The sequence below is a fragment of the Aotus nancymaae genome, unplaced genomic scaffold (genome assembly GCF_030222135.1).
Source record: "Aotus nancymaae isolate 86718 unplaced genomic scaffold, 86718_ANA_hifiasm-v0.15.2.pri h1tg000029l, whole genome shotgun sequence".
In the NCBI taxonomy this organism is placed as follows: domain Eukaryota; kingdom Metazoa; phylum Chordata; class Mammalia; order Primates; family Aotidae; genus Aotus; species Aotus nancymaae.
In genome coordinates this window covers 33,069,981-33,086,038 of record NW_026988442.1, presented here as the reverse complement: position 1 = coordinate 33,086,038, position 16,058 = coordinate 33,069,981, and the positions used below count along the sequence as shown (strand labels likewise).

Below are 16,058 nucleotides of genomic sequence, written 5' to 3'. Positions count from 1 at the left end.
TATATTTTAATTCATGCTCTCATAATCTATTGTATATGTCCTTGTAAGACACTTTAAACAACATCCTTGCTTGAATTAAATAAATTGCATAGCCTGTCGAATTTCTGGCCTGCAAAGAAAAAGAATGCGCTTTCCCACATCATGGTATGTCTCCAGAGCAATAAACCACCCTTAGGTTACCTGATTTCTGGTGTCCGAACCCCTCAGGGAATAAGATTTACGTGACTGGGCACAGTGGAGTGGATGAGAAGCTATTTCCTTCCGATTAGGTGGTTAGGTGGTGGTGGGGGTGGTGTTCTGGAGTAAATGAAGGTAAAAGGCAGACAGACCGCAAAATCTCACAGAACGTGTTTTCCCTGCTCTGACCATGACCTATGGTTACTAAGGAAGGAAAGTGCCTACCCAGGTCAACCCGGAAGCCTCAGTGGGTGAGGGGCACTGGGTAGATACTTGGGGTGCCAGAGAGGCATTAATGCGAGAGGAGTCAGATGCTCAGTTTTTATTGGAGTTGGGAGGGCAGCCCCACTTCAGGGGAAGCTATTTCTGCAGGACTATCGGGGAGAAGGGAGGACTCCACCCAGGCTGTGTTTGCCCTGCTCTGTGTATTCAGCCAGCAGGTTCTGGACAAGGAAGCAAAGTGCAGGGATCCGGGCTCCACCAGGTACTGGGCAGCACCCGCTGGAGACCCAGGACCCTGTGCAGGAGCAGCTCCGGGTGACACCAGGGGACTGAAGATACTCCCACAGGGGCTCAACAGGTAATGGCTTTCAGATCCTTTAGGCATCACTGGAGTGTTTGTTGTTTGTGGTAGACAATGTCAAATAGAAGCCAGGGGTCAGAGCGGGTCAAGTTTGATCCCAGCTCTGCCTTCTGTTCACTGTGTGGCCTTGGGTGTGTGTGAGCCTCAGTTTCCCTATCTGTGAAACAGATTCAAAGATAGCACTCATCTCAAAGTCTTCAATGTTACAAGGAACAAATGACAATGTGGTCAGTGTCGGCGCATAGCCACATACATAGCTCCTAATTGGTGGAACCACTGAGGGTCATTTCAAGCACTGGAACTGGGGAGAAGTCAGTGGAAAGAGGGATACGCTGTGTGATCTGGGGATCCGTCAGGGCAAGAATCTGAGCCTTCACCTCGGGCATTGCCTAAACAAGTGGGGAGACAAGAAAAAGGATTTGTGGGGTGCCTTTTGTGAACCTTATTTAACGCTCACAACCACGCTGTGAGGCAGGTGCTTATTCAAATCCCGGCTGTGTGACCCCTGTTGTCTGCATCTCCCTCTGAACCAGTTTTTCGTCTGGAAGAGTCATTGCGATTAGAGTGCGGGTGTGCTGGAGCCACACCGCCAGATGCCAGCCTCAGCCCCCCTCCCTGGGCTGGCTGGGTGCCCTCAGCCCTCTGGGCCTGAGTTTCCCTCATCTGTAAAATGGACCTAATAACAGTACTGAGATCAAAGGGCCGAGGGGACTAACGCATGTAAATACCTCTGCACTTAGTGATCCTGAGCTTACCATCATCTCCATTTACAACCAGGAACGTGGGGCTGGGTGAAGAGGGAGCTGGAACTGGCTAAGGTCTCATGGAAGGGAAGCTGTGGAACTGGAGTCCAGTCGGGCCCGGGGTGAGGGGGCAGCCAGTGAGACTCTCACGCTGGGCACGAAATTTAAGAGATGCCAAAAACTCAGTCATGGAGATGAATGGTATGTTAACACGACATTTTTAAGTCAGAATTAATGGCAAGACACCTATGATGAACAAAATATGAACATGCCAGGGAAAGACAGGATCCGGAACAGCGTTAATTTCTATTTTCCTAAATGTCATGTTAAAATACTATTCATCTCCGTGACTGAGCTTTTTAGTGCCTCTTACATTGTTCCCCCCGAGTCCAGGGCCTGACCCACCTCTGCCTCGTCGGGATCCTGAGCTGATCGCAGTGGCTTCAGGTCCTGGGTGTGTATACTCAGGGTGTGCAGAGGGCGCCTTAACCTGAATAAAGACAACAGACGGGGCGGGGCGTGTAAAGTAGTTTTTCATTTAAGCGAGGGTAGGGAACAAGCAATGTCCCAAATCACAGAAGATTCTTTTTCTCCAAAGAGTTCGGGAACCCAGAAGGGTTTTGTTTCTAGGAAAAAGGCATGGGCTTTGGGGAAAACAACGGGCCCCTTAAAGCCCATGGATTCTGCCTGCTTCACCTTGACAAGAGATGTGGAGAGAGAGGAATTGAAAAAGGCTCTGGGTTGGGGGTGGGGGTACCTTTGCACCATGCAGGACCAGCTGTCCTGCTTGAGTCTTAGATGTGAGCTGATTGGCTCTGTGTCTGCAGCTTCTCTTCAAGCCAGGTGCCCTGCCGTGAAGCAGTTTAGGATTTGCATGCCTGAGTGACGTGGACCCAGTTCAAACCTCAGCTCTACCTCTCTGTAGCTTTCTGACTGCCACTCTTGGGCAGGTAGGACAGGCAAGATGCTTACCCTCGTGGAGTTGACATTCGCAAGACGAGGGGATGGCATCGCTCAGCCTTGGTTTCTTTATCTGTGCAACCAGGGAATAATGGGCTTCTGTAAGGGGAAAGGAGACAATGTGTGTGCAGTGCCTGGCACCAGGGTTAGGGCAAGGGTGAAGCGCCTTCCTGTGTTTTATATTTTTGAGGGATAAAATGCAGGGAGGCGCTCACTCTCTGCTGCCAATTCTGCACCTGAGAGGGGTGCCTTCCTGCTTTTGTGAGCTTTCGTGCCCTGCTTTGCTCACCCTGGCGCTGCCTGGCACACAGTAAGCCTCCAATTAGCATTACCTGCTACTATCATGCGCTTAAAAATGTTTGGTGCAATAACAAGACGATGCGAGTGAGCTCTAAGGTGTCTAGGATTGCCACCTGTTTGTGCAAACATAATTAAGTACTCCAATAGCAAAGCATCCATCACCAAGCATCCCTAAAACACCCAAGGTGATTTCGATAAAGGCACCCCTGCCCCTGGACCCGCAAAGTCCCATGCCAGGAATCAGGGCTTGGGTAGCACAGTGAGGACTGGATTTCAGTTCCTCATGCTCCCTTGTGCAGTAGGCAACCTGTAGCACTGTACACGGCACTCCTGATCGTAGCTACCACATTCCTAGCACTGTGCGGGCGCACACAGTAGCTGCAGGATGTTGGGACAGGCAGAGCAGGTCTGTTATTTTTGCTCCTGAAAGGCCTTTGCTGACCTTAGGGGCAGAGGGCTGGTTCTGTTGGGTGTGCCGGCCTGGCCATGTTGGCATCACCCTCAGCTGGGTGGTGAGAAGGGCCTGGGGTTTACCTACATTCCATTACATTGATCGAAGGTGTTGCTTGTTTACTTGGTGACTCATTCTGTCAGCATTCCACCCTTCAAAACCACCCCACTTCCATTCAACAGTCATCTAGCTGCCTGCTGGCGGCGGAGTTTCAGAAGTGCTTTCTCCAGGCCAGCTTGCATGGGGTTTGGCGTTTGGCCTTTGTCCAGCAGGAGGGCCTATTGTTAATCTGTAACGACAGGGAGGCGACATGGACCATCAATCACTGTGTAAAGGAGGAGGGATTTGAGGGCAGCTTCCAGGAGGCCAGTTCGCTCATGGATCAGAACACAGAGCTAACGCAATTAGAGCATTAACACGATAATGAATAATATCAGCAATCACTAACATTTACTCGCCTGACTACTGCCAAGCCCTGGTGCTAAATCCTTACAATGATTATCAGTGACCCTTCAGTTATGCGATCCTCACTTTATTTTTTATTTATTTATTTATTTTGAGACAGAGTCTTGCTCTGTTGCCCAAGCTGGAGTGCAGTGGCTCAATCTCTGCTCACTGCAAACTCCGCCTCCTGGGTTCAAGCAATTCTCCTGCCTCAGCCTCCTGAGTAGCTGGGATTACAGGCGTGTGGCACCACACCTGGCCAGTTGTTTGTATTTTTAGTAGAGACAGGGTTGCGCCATGTTGGCCAGAATGGTCTCGAACTCCCGACCTCAAGTGATCCACCCTCCCCAGCCTCCCAAAGTGCTGGGATTAAAGGTGAGAGCCACAGCACCCCGCCTAATCCTCACTTTAGATTGTACCATATATATTCCTTGTCAAGTTACAATTTTCCCATTGCAAGAATGAATATGCAACAAATATTTTATATTCCATGTTGTATTATATTACATGTAACTATTTCATAAAGCCGAGTGCGGTGGCTCACCCCTGTAATCCCAGAACTTTGGGAGGGCGAGGTAAGCAGATCACCTAAGGTCAGGAGTTAGAGAACAGTTTTGCGAACATGGTGAAACCCTGTCTCTACTAAATATACAGAAAAAAATAGCCAGGCGTGATGGCGGGCACCTGTAATGTCAGCTACTTGGGAGGCTGAGGCAGGAGAATCGCTTGAACCCAGGAGGTGAGGGTTGCAGTGAGTCGAGATCACGCTACTGCACTCTAGTCTGGGTGGCAGAGTGAGAATCCATCTCAAAAAAAAATTCACAAATTTATAGCATCACTTATACGGCAGAAGAGACAATAGAAATAAGAAAGTCGGAAGTTGAACGATGAGAACACATGAGCACAGGGAGGGGAGCATCACACAGTGGGGTCTGTTGAGGGGGTGCTAAGGGAGGGACAGCAGGGGTTGGGGGGTTGGGGAGGGATAACATGGGAAGAAATGCCAGATATACGTGATGGGGGATGGAGGCAGCAAACCCCCGTGCCATCCATGTACCTATGCAACAATTCTGCATGATCTGCACATGTACCCGAGAACCTAAAGTATAATTTTAAAAAAAAGAAAATTAAGAGTCTAAACTCTGGACTTGAGTTTGCGAGGGTTAAGTCCTGATTCTCCCACTTACTAGAAGATGATCTGTATTAGTCAGCCTGGGCTGCAGTAACCAAAATACCATAGACCAGGTGGCTTAAACAACAGTCATTTGCTTTCTCGTAGTTCTGGAGGCTGAAAGTTCAAGATCAAGGTTCTGGCTGACCCATTTCTGGCGAGATCACTCTTCCTGGCTAGCCAACAGCTGCCTTCTTGCTGCGTCCTCACACAGTTGAGAGAGAGACACACAAAGAGAGAGAGAGAGCATTCCTTCGTGTCTCTTTTTATAAAGACACTAATTCTATCTGATCAACTCCCCCCTTCTGACTTCCTTTTGCCTTGATTCCTTAGAGGTCACATTTCCAAATGCAATCATATTGCAGGTTCGGGCTTCAACACACGAATTTTGGAAGGCCACATTTTGATCCATAGCAAGATCTTAGGTGAGGAGCTCAAGTTCCCTGGGTTCAGGTTCTGAATCTGTAAAATGGGGACAATAAAAGTCCCTGCCGGGTGGGGTTCTGATGAGGAAGTGATGAGTTAACACAGAAAAGCATTCAGGAATGCCTGGCATAAGGTAGGCACTATAGGAATGGTAGGTATTATGACTGCTAATTTATGGCCCATTTTATTTAAGGCTTATACTAACAGTTTATCTCTAGTCCTCAACTGCTGTGCACCAGCCACCGGGTTATACAACACATGGGCCAAGCCCTTCTCATATTCACAGGCGCCCCATGCAGGGAATCTGTTCTGTCCTTCCCTCCACCTCCCGCTTCTCAGAAGAGGAGCCTGGGCTTACGCCCATGGCCGGCATGAGCCAAAGGGGAGCCCAGGCAGAGGGCTTGTGCTATTTCACCACCATGGACGATTTTGCTCACGTGCTCTTCAGAAATGCAGATCCCTAGGTGACACCTGGCCTCAAACATGAGGAGGAAACCCCCAAGTCCAGGCGCTAGGGCAGAGTCCCTCACCCTCAGCACTAGCAACCCTCCGCAAAGCAGACAATTCTTTGCTGGGGGAAGGGGGTGGTCTTGGGCATTGCAGGGTATATAGCAGCATCCCCAGCCTCTACCCACTGGGTGCCAGTGCACAACCCCCAACCCTAAACCCTGACAATCAAAACTGCATGAAGGCATTTCCAAATGCCCCTTGGGGGTCAAAATCGCCCCTGGCTCAAGAAACACTGTGCTCCACTTATTGTCAGGGAGAAACAAAGAAGAGCGTGTTTCCAAAGAGAAAAACTTTAGCAAAGCAACGTAAGTCATCAAGGAATAGGACAAGATCCGAGATGTGAAATATATAGTCCTGGAAAATTGGGACCAAAATAAAATACCCTAGACATTGTAAATATGTTTTATATATTATATACATATATATCTGCGTGTGTGTGTATATATATATATATAGAGAGAGAGAGAGAGATACTCCTTGACTTACAATGGAATTACATCCCTATAAACCCATCATAAAAGTGAAACATTGTAAGTCGAACCATCATGAGTTGACTTTGAGACATCTATATCCTAACACCTACTAGGTGTGCACCCTGCCAGGCATGTTCCCAACACATTTACCCCTCCCAGGATGTATCAGGACATGCCTCGACCTCTCTGTGCTCCGGTTTCCCATCAGACAACTGGGAAAATAAGCGTACCTAATCCAGCGGGTTGTTGGGAAGACCAAGAGAAGCAAATATATGCAAATCAGAGCTGCTCAGCACAAAGAAAACACTCCAAACGTGTTTATTATTGTCACTATTAAGAATACTGTCATTTTCCACAAGAAGGATACATTCAGAGGGGTCAAGTGCTTTGCCCAAAGCCCCACGACTCGTGGGAATTTACGGAGGCTGGTCTCATGTTCTTGTTCTCAAGAGGAGAGAGGGGAGCCCCAGAGACGCAGGAGAGAGGGACCTCTGGACTCAGGCAGCCTCCGCCCACCTCCTGTGGGGCCTGTGGCCTTGCTTCTGAACAACCAGCTGGAAAGCTGGCCCCGCCTTCTGGGGGAAGGGAAGCTGGAGGCCCAGGACAGTTCTCTTGATCTGCAAGCTGACGAAACAGTGCACCAGCAAAGCAGTGTTCCTAGAAGGGATGTGAGTGTATTCAGATGCCTGGGCTGACCGTGGTCTGTGGACCCCGAAGCCTGAGACCATTCCTCAGTCTAAGAATCCCTAGGCCTGGTTCTCTAGGGCAGGGTAGGCAGCAGCCAGGAGAGTTCTCTGATCCAAGGAGACACTCACTCACTCACCCCAGAAATATCCAAAACAGGGGTTCTCGGCCATGGAAATCACCTAGAGATCTTGAAAATACCCTGATGCCCTGCCGCACCCCAGAGAATCTGCTATCATCTGTCTGGCTGGGGCCTGGGCATGGGGATCTCAGAACTCTGCCGGAGATTCTCACGTGTAGCACAGTCTGGGGACGGGCCCCCAGGACACAGGCAGGACGAGGGGAAGTGGAGGGGCTTTCTTGTCTGAACCCCCACAATCAACTTAACCCCCAGTGGCAAATTGCCAAACCCTCAAACACAAGCCTCATTTCAAAAACAACACCCCTTTCCCCGCCATAGGGCAACTTAGTATGTTTAATGTAAAATAAGGTCATAAAGACAAAACACTCGCATGATCAGTTCATGAAAGAAAGGGCATTTTAACACCGAATTCAAACTTTCTCTTTTTCAGAAATGAAAGCTAGCTCTTTCAATGGTAGGTTTATCATTAAAAAAAAAAAAAAAAAAAAAAAAAAAAAAAAAAAAAAAACTCTATCTGATTTATTTTTCTCCTTTTTGGGAAATAGGAGAAAACTTTATCACAGACGAGAATTATTGTCTGAACTGCCTTGAGGCTCGGTTTTCCCATCTATTAAATGAAGATTTTTTTTTAAAGTCTCCGCCCAAGTCATTCTGGTTTGCCCAGGGTTTTCCAGTTTTAGCCTGAGAGTCCCGTGTCCTAGAACACCCTGATTCCTGGAAAGCCTTGACAATGTTCCCCATCACAGTTTTTTTTTTTTTGGAGATGGAGTCTTGCTCTGTTGCCAGGCTGGAGTACAGTGGGGCAATCTCGGCTCACTGCAACCTCCACCTCCCGGGTTCAAGCAATTCCCCTGCCTCAGCCTCCTGAGTAGCTGGGATTACAGGCGTGCACTACCAAGCCCAGCTAACTTTTTGTATTTTAGTAGAGATGGGGTTTCACCATGTTGGCCAGGATGGTCTCAATCACCTGACCTCGTGATCCGCCCACCTCGGCCTCCCAAAGTGCTGGGATTACAGGCATGAACAGTATTTTTTATAAGTGTCTGATCATGAGAATAACTGTGGCATTTGCTAAAAATACAAATTCCAGGGCCCCAACTTGACTCTTTGGCGAGAGGATCTTGGGAATCAGAAATGTTGCCAGATTCCTCGGTGGAGTCTCACTACCAGGCACCTGTGGGGGAAACTGACTTCAAAGAGCAAAGATCAGACAAGAATGTTACTAGACGCCTCAAAGCTGAGGAATCTAAATGTCGTCTTTGACTCAAGTACCAAATGATAATAATGCCATACTTAAATTACTTGTGAAAAACAACATATTTTAAAAATTATGTGCTTCTTGGTACAGGTTTGTGAATGACAACTTATCATCATGCTGTTAGTGTGCATTCTAAATAAATATATATTCAAATGAAAGTGACTCAAAAAAAATAAATAAAGAGCAAAGATCATATCGCCGAGAGTCTTGTTCATGCCAACACTTGCATGGTGCTTGTGTGCCAGGCCCTGTTCAGGGCACTTTGCTTATTATATTCAGTGATTTAATTCTTGTACCAGCCCCTTGAGATGGAGGCTATAATTATCCCGATTTTTACAGATGAGGAAACTGAGGCCCAGGGAGGCTCAGAATGCTGAGGGATTCCAAACTCTAGAGCCCACATTCCTATCCTGTGTGCTTCACTGATGTCTATGCAGAGCTGCAGCACTGGGCTGGCATGTGGCAAGCTCTCCACATAAGTCATATATGGTTATCATTAGCACTAGTTCCTTTTGGGCACGGAAGGCGTTGCCATCTTCTTGCCAGCTGTTAACAGAAGGCTTCATTGCAAAACATCAAAATGCTCCTTTCACCCTTCCCGGTTGTTTGGATCTCGCCCTGTAGGCTGAATACATTCATTTCTGCTAATACTGAAGTCGACCAATAGATGGCAGTAACCTTCTGCTTTTGTCCCACCCAGATAAATCGTGTTCTTTAAAAGGCTGATGGACAGGCAGGAGCAATTTCACAACACATGCATTAAAACTGCTAGTGGAAAGTGACAATGTCTGAATCCAGGTAATCACTGAAAAAGACATGCCATTGAATGTTCCTTTTTTCAGTCCCCTTCACCTTGAAGTGGCTGAGAGGCTACTTAGGATGTGCAGTGATCAGAATAATGTTACCCCAACTCTGTGGGAAGAAAAAGCTTCTTTCCTGCTTCCCTTCATCACGAATCTTCCAGCTCCAAGATTTTTCATAACCTCGAGCATTGATTGAAAGTAGCTCTCGGTTAGATTGAATTTACATTAAATAGTAAGATCATTAAAATAAAGCTTGTAAACCTACTGTTAAAATAATTTTAAGGCCAGGTGCTGTGGCTCACGCCTGTAATCCCAGCACTTTAGGAGGCCGAGGCAGGCGGATCATGAGGTCAGGAGATGGAGACCATCCTGGCCAACATGGTAAAACCCCATCTCTACTAAAAATACAAAAATCAGCTGGGCGTGGTGGCACATGCCTATAATCCCAGCAACTCAGGAGGCTGAGGCAGGAGAATCACTTGAACCAGCGAGTTGGAGGTTGCAGTGAGCCAAGATCGCGCCAAGCACCCCAACCTGGCAACAGAGTGAGACTTTGACTCAAAAATAGTAATAACAATAATAATAATAACTAAAGCTTGTTGAGACTGAATTTAGAGATACTTTGTGTATATATATTCTTGCATGTGCATATATGAACATACGTGTTTGTGTGTAACCTTAACAAGACATTTAACCTACATGCCTCTGTCTCCACATCAGCAAAATTGAAATAATAATACCTCTGCCTTATTGGTTTGCTGCAAAGAGCAAATTAGTTTTACTGTAAATAAAGTTCCTAGAACAGTTTCTCAACAGATGGTAAGCACTCACCAAATGTTGATATTGTTATTAGTCTATCATTTCTGTGATTTTCAGAGTTGTTGTCATTATTTTTATGCACAGTAGGTTCAAATTCTGCTAAACGTTCTGTAAAGAGCCAGAGTGTAAATATCGTAGGCTTTGCAGGCCATAGGTCTCTGTTGCACGTGCTTAACTCTGCCGTTATAGCATGAAAACTATCATAGACAATATATTAATAAAAGGGCATGGGTATCTTCCAACAAAACTTTATTTGTGGATACCAAAATTTGACTTTAATTTTTATGTGTCACGTTCTATAATTCTTGATTTTTTTTTAATCGTTTATAAATTTAAAACTCATTTTGAGCTCACTGGCCTACTAAAACAGGCAGTGGGCTGAATCTGGCCACCGCTGTTCTTTGCCAATCCTGGTCTTGAGGATTCAGTGTTATATTATTCATAATGTCCCATTAACAGACAGAAGTGAGGATCTGATGCGAGTGTGTGAGTCAAGGATTTTATAAATAGAAAATAGCTCAAGACAACAAGTGTCCTATATGTTTTATCAGTGCTCAGCTTTATTATGTGGTATCATCAGAAAACATACACAAGCTCCATATTTGGTTATGTATTAAATTCCTACAAGAGAACGCATGGTGAGATCCGTGACCCTTTTTTCCTTTTTTGCCCTCCTCAATATCCAATTGCTCGATGCTTCTACTACCAGGGAGTCAAAACACACCAACGGCAGGAGATCCACAAAAATCCCTGGTGACCCACTGGCTCCTTTTAGCCAGAAGTCAAAAGTTCTCATTTTTATTCTGAGAGCCAATAGAGCAGAGAAGTCAGCACCTAGGTCTTTGGAGATGGGCTACATTGGAATTATGTGTGCCAAATAGCTTTAGGTGGCAAGACAGCAGGCCTGCGGAGTGGCTGCAAGGGTCCTTGTATGGAAATCAGATATACAAGGGGCCAATTCCTCACTGGATGTTTGCGCTTGGTGAGTCTTGAAGGTCCATTCCCTCATTTTTGAGAGGAGCTAGTAATATGCAGAACATTCCGGTGGTTAGAAGCACAGCCAGACTGTGTTTGAATCTTGCTCATTAACTGGGCGACTTGTGGAAAATAATGTAACCCCCTTGAGTTTTGGCTTCCTCGTATAAAGAATGAAATCATGATACCTCTATCTCACAGGAGTGCTATAGGACTACATGAGACAATATAGGTGAAGCCCTCAGAAATTAGAGCTTGGAATTGAGAACATGCTAAGTAATGATTTACTCTTATCATCATTATTATAACAAAGCTCTTCGGAGGTTTGGTGATGATGTGGTCATGTGCTACGTCCGTGCCTCATCTGTGAGAGATGTCATCAATGGTTATTCCCTCCATTGACTAATAAATAATAATCGAGCTCCCAATAAATGCAAACACACTGCTAAGATTAGGAGGTACACACTTGGGTGAAGGTCAACACTTCCTTTGACCTCAGGGTGCTTACAATATTTTGTGGAAGGGAGACATAAATTAAATGTTCGACTTCGCCCTCCACCTATGGGACAATAACCACATTAATGGTCATTTTGGAACCATCCTACCCAGTGCTGCCACAACCCGCCACCTCCCATATTGATCCCAACTCACGTTATGTTATTAATTACTTTTATTTGACCAGGCACTGTAACTTATGCCTGTAATCCCAGCACTTTGGGAGGCTGAGGTGGGTGGATCACATAAGGCCAGGCATTCGAGACCAGCCTGGCCAACATGGTAAAACCCTATCTCTACTAATAATACAAAAAAATTAGCCAGGTATTGTGGCATACACCTGCAATCCCAGCTACTAAGGAGGCTGAAGCAGGAGAATCGCTTGAACCAGGAGGCGGAGGTTGCAGTGAGCCGAGATTGCACCACTGCACTCCAGCCTGGGCAACAAAGAGATACTCTGTCTCAAAAAAAATAAAAATTACTTTTATTCAAAACTTAGAACTCGATGTGTTTTTGTTTAATACACACATGTTTCGTTTAGCATAAGCTGGACATTGTCCTAACTACATCACAAGCATTAACTCATTGGGTCCGTGTAGCAGTCTCATGAGGCACAGAGAGGCTAAGTAACTGTCCCAAGGACACACAGCTATGAGGGGCAGAGAGAGGATTCACGCCCAGGCAGTCTTGCTCTAGAGTTTGTGCTCATAACTGCTGTGCCATACTGCCTTGAACTATCAGAAATGACCTCGTTTGCGGATTTATTGTTCATGTGTTTGTCTCCCTGCATATCATGTTTCAGCTCCATGAAGTCAGAGGGCCTTGCCTGTTTAATTCCCAGCTGTAACCCTAGTGCCTGGCACAGCAATAGGTGCAGAGTCGTGCTCAACAGACAGTCATGCGCTGCATAATGATACCTTAGTCAATGATGGACCACGTATACTAAGTGGTCCCCACAAGATTATAATACTATATATTTACTGTGCTTTTTCTGTTTACATATGTTTAGGCACACAAATACTTCCCAGTGTGTTCAACACAGTTTACATATGTTTAGGCACACAATTTCCCAGAGTGTTCAACGCAGTCACATGCTGGGCAGGTTAGTGGCCTAGGAACAATAGGTTATACCATACAGCCCAGGTGTGTAGTAGGCTATACCATCTGTGATGTTCACACAACCGTAAAATCGTCTAATGATGCATTTCTCAGAGCATTTCCTTGCTGTTAAGTGACACATGACGATATGTGTTAAATCAATGAATGCATGAAGATACACCCAAGTAAGTATGTAATTACAAGCCCTGCAAAATGCTAAGAAAAAAAGGCAGTGGCGTAAAAGGTTCGAATAGGGGATTAATTTAGTTTGAGAATCAGAAAAAGCTAAAACTTATTATTATTTCAATTACCCTCATTCTAAAATCTTATATAATAGCTGTGACTCTAGCTAAGAAAGAAAAAAATGCTGTCTGCACTGAATACACTTTTCATGATGATAAATATGTTCCCCCAGCAATGAAATGCAACTGAAAATTATGACTGCATTTAACTTTAAATCTCTTGAATAGATAAGTCCAAAATCTCCTTTTTATTCCCCAGAATAAATGTAAGCAATGATATGGTTTGGCTGTGTCTCTACCCAAAATCTTATCTTGAATTGTAATCTTCACAATCCCCACCTGTCTAGGGTGGGACCAGGTGGAGGTAATTGGATCATAGGGGCAGTTTCCCCCACACTGTTCTCGCGATACCGAGTGAGTCTCACGAGATCTGATGTTTTACAAGCATCTGGCATTTTCCCAGCTTACACTCATTCTCTCTCCTGGTGCCCCGTGAGGAGGTCCATTCTGCCATGATCGTTAAGTTTCCTGAGGCCTCCCCAGCCACGCGGAACAATGAGTCAATTAAACCGCTTTTCTTTATAAATTACTCAGTCTCGGGTATTTCTTCATAGCAGCGTGAGAACAGACTGATACAAGCAATTTGTTCTGATCTCAGCGGGTGATAATACAACCATGGGCAACTTGTCAGGCCTGTGCACCTTAGTATCACGTGTAAGGTAAGACTTTGGCTTCATTGGGTTTTGATTTCTTTCTCTCTTCCTCTCTTTCTCTCCATTATAGGAGCAATGGGTAACCAAATGAGTGTTCCCCAAAGAGCTGAAGAACAAGAGAATGAACCAGAAGTGGAGACTTACAAGGTAGTGCAGTAACCATCAGCAGAAAAAAAATATATATGTGAACTTCCTGTATTTGACAAGTGTATTGAGTAAAGGCCTGGCTGCTGATTGATTATGTCTGTGTGTGGAGTGAGGATAACCTAACAGGTTTCAGAATCAGCATATTAAATTGTTGCTCCACCCCTGACTTGACAAGTGCCTATTTCAGCCTGGGGTCCCCTTCATGCAACAGAGCTTCCTGTGAGTGTGGGGTCCCCTGAGCTGAGGCACCACTAGTGGTGTGCACTCATAATAACTGGAGTCCACTCTTAAAGTGAGTTATTTTGGTTCTCCGAGGCGTGATAGAAAGCTGGGGAGTTTCTAGAAACACAGCCTTTAAGTTAAGTTTGATTTTTGTGAGGCACCCTTGTATCTTCAAGGTTCTTTCTTGAGTTCTGATTTTCCCCCGGAGACTCGTCTCACAATGCTGCATGCTCTGTTTCAGGACAACATGAGGACTCCAAACGGGGTCCCGGCGGTGGTGTCGACCCACACAGTTCAGCACTTCGAGGAAGGTCAGTGCCACTGTGGGAAGGGCGGCTGTCCTCTCGCGGGGAAGGAGGGTCTGCAGATGATGTTTATGGTGAAAAAAAAAAAAGGGTTGAAGCCGCAGGCTCACTTTGAAAACACTTGCATTCATTCCTTGGGCTACCTTAACAAAGCACCACGCCCTGGTGGCTTAAACAACAGAAATGTACTGTCTCACAGTGCTGAAGGCCAAACGTGCAAATAAAGCTGTCAGCGGAACTGGCTCCTTCTGAGGGTCATCAGGGAGAACCCGTTCCATGCACCTCTCATTGGCTTGTGGATGGCCATCTTCTCCCTGCGTCTTCATGTCATCTTCCCTCTATTCATGTCTAAATTTCCCCTTCATCATACGGAAACAGTCATATCAGGGCCCACCCTAATAACCTCATCTTAACTTGATCATCTGCAAAGACCGTTTCCAAATAAAGTCACATTCACGTGGGGTTAGGACTTCAGCATCTTTGTGGGCGATATGATTCAAGCATAACCACGGATCTCTTCTGAGTATGTGTGACAGCTGGGGGAGAATGAAAAGTTACAGCAGATAAGATAAAAGCAGTGGAGTGAAAACATGAAGGCTGGAAGACCTAGGTTGCAATCCCTGTCCTGCAGGGATTGCCAGTAGGCTGTGTGACCTGGAACAAGGCATCTGCTTTTCTCCGCCTTAGTTTTCTCATCTGTGAAATGGGAATAAAAGTACCTACCTCACAGAATTGCTATGAGAATTAAAGGAGGTTGTTTATTAAACATTTACCATAGTCCCTAGTAATAGTCCATATATTCCCTTCCCCTAAATGTGCACTGCCATTATCAGCACTCAGGAATTCCTCCGAAACTGGTAAATTATACAAGACAACAGAATTTTGTCCACATGAGGGCAGTGTTAAAACTGAGGCATATAGTTACCTATTTGACTTTATCCTGGAGTATAACACGATATATTCAATGCTTCCAGGGCGGTCAGGTTCTACTACGTGATGGATACATATAAATTAAGAAGAGGTACTATAGCCCAGTAGTTGAGGGTAAGAACTCTACAATCAGACTGATGGCTTTGCCACCTACTAGCTGTGTTACCTTGAGCAAGTTACATAACCTCCCTGAACCTCTGGCTTCTCATCTGTGAAGTGGGAATAATAGCAGTACCTATAGCATAAGCATCAGATATAAGGAATACAAGCACATATCACAGTGCCCGGCAGATAATAAGTGCTCCTATCATTATCATATTAGGTTATGGTTGTTGTTATTCACATTTAAGACTTTGGGCCTTGGCTTCCTTTCCGGAATAATGAAGGAGGTATCTTATAGCATTGGCTCCAAAGATTTTAGAATTTCCTGGGGAGTGTATTAAAATTTCCATGCCCTAAAATCTCATTCCATAGCTGCTATTCAGAATACCCTAAGGTTGGGGACTGAGAATCTGAACTATTAGGGGCTCTCTAGAAGGTTCTTTAAAAAAAAAAATCATAGCTTTAGGGTACAGTGGGTTTTGGTTACATGGATGTGATTATATAGTGGCAAAGTCTGAGCTTTTAATGTACCTGTCACCTGAATAATGTCCATTGTACCCAATAGGTAATTTCAACCCTCCTTCCACTCCCATCCTCCCTTCTTTAGAGTCTCCAATGTCCATTATATTACCCTATGCCTGTGTATACACATAGCTTAGCTCCCACTTATAAGTGAGAACATGCAGTATTTGGTTTCTGTTCTTAAGTTGCTTCACTTAGGATAATGGCATCCAGTTCCATCCAAGTTGCTGCAAAAAACATTATTTTGTTATTTTTATGGCTAAGTAGTATTCCATGGTGCATACGTATGTCTCACATTTTTTTATCCACTCATCAGCTGATGGGCACTTAAGTTGATTCCATATCTTTACAATTGTGAATTAT

The 16,058-nt window shown here is 45.3% G+C and overlaps 1 protein-coding gene across 6 annotated transcripts in view; it reads left to right on the top strand.

Annotated features, from left to right (window-relative positions):
• Positions 1-525: 525 nt before the first annotated feature.
• Positions 526-16,058, top strand: part of BCAS1 (brain enriched myelin associated protein 1) — a 118,771-nt gene continuing 103,238 nt past the window's right edge. For 5 of the 6 annotated variants that reach the window (XM_064382541.1, XM_064382539.1, XM_064382540.1 and 2 more), the window contains exons 1-3: positions 537-757; positions 13,538-13,614; positions 14,078-14,147. In XM_064382541.1, coding sequence (XP_064238611.1) covers positions 13,543-13,614; positions 14,078-14,147 — 142 coding nt within the window. In that variant the 5' untranslated portion in view covers positions 537-757; positions 13,538-13,542. Of the gene's footprint in view, positions 758-13,537; positions 13,615-14,077; positions 14,148-16,058 lie in introns of all 6 variants that reach the window. The other variant, XM_021669093.2, reaches the window with a different exon arrangement.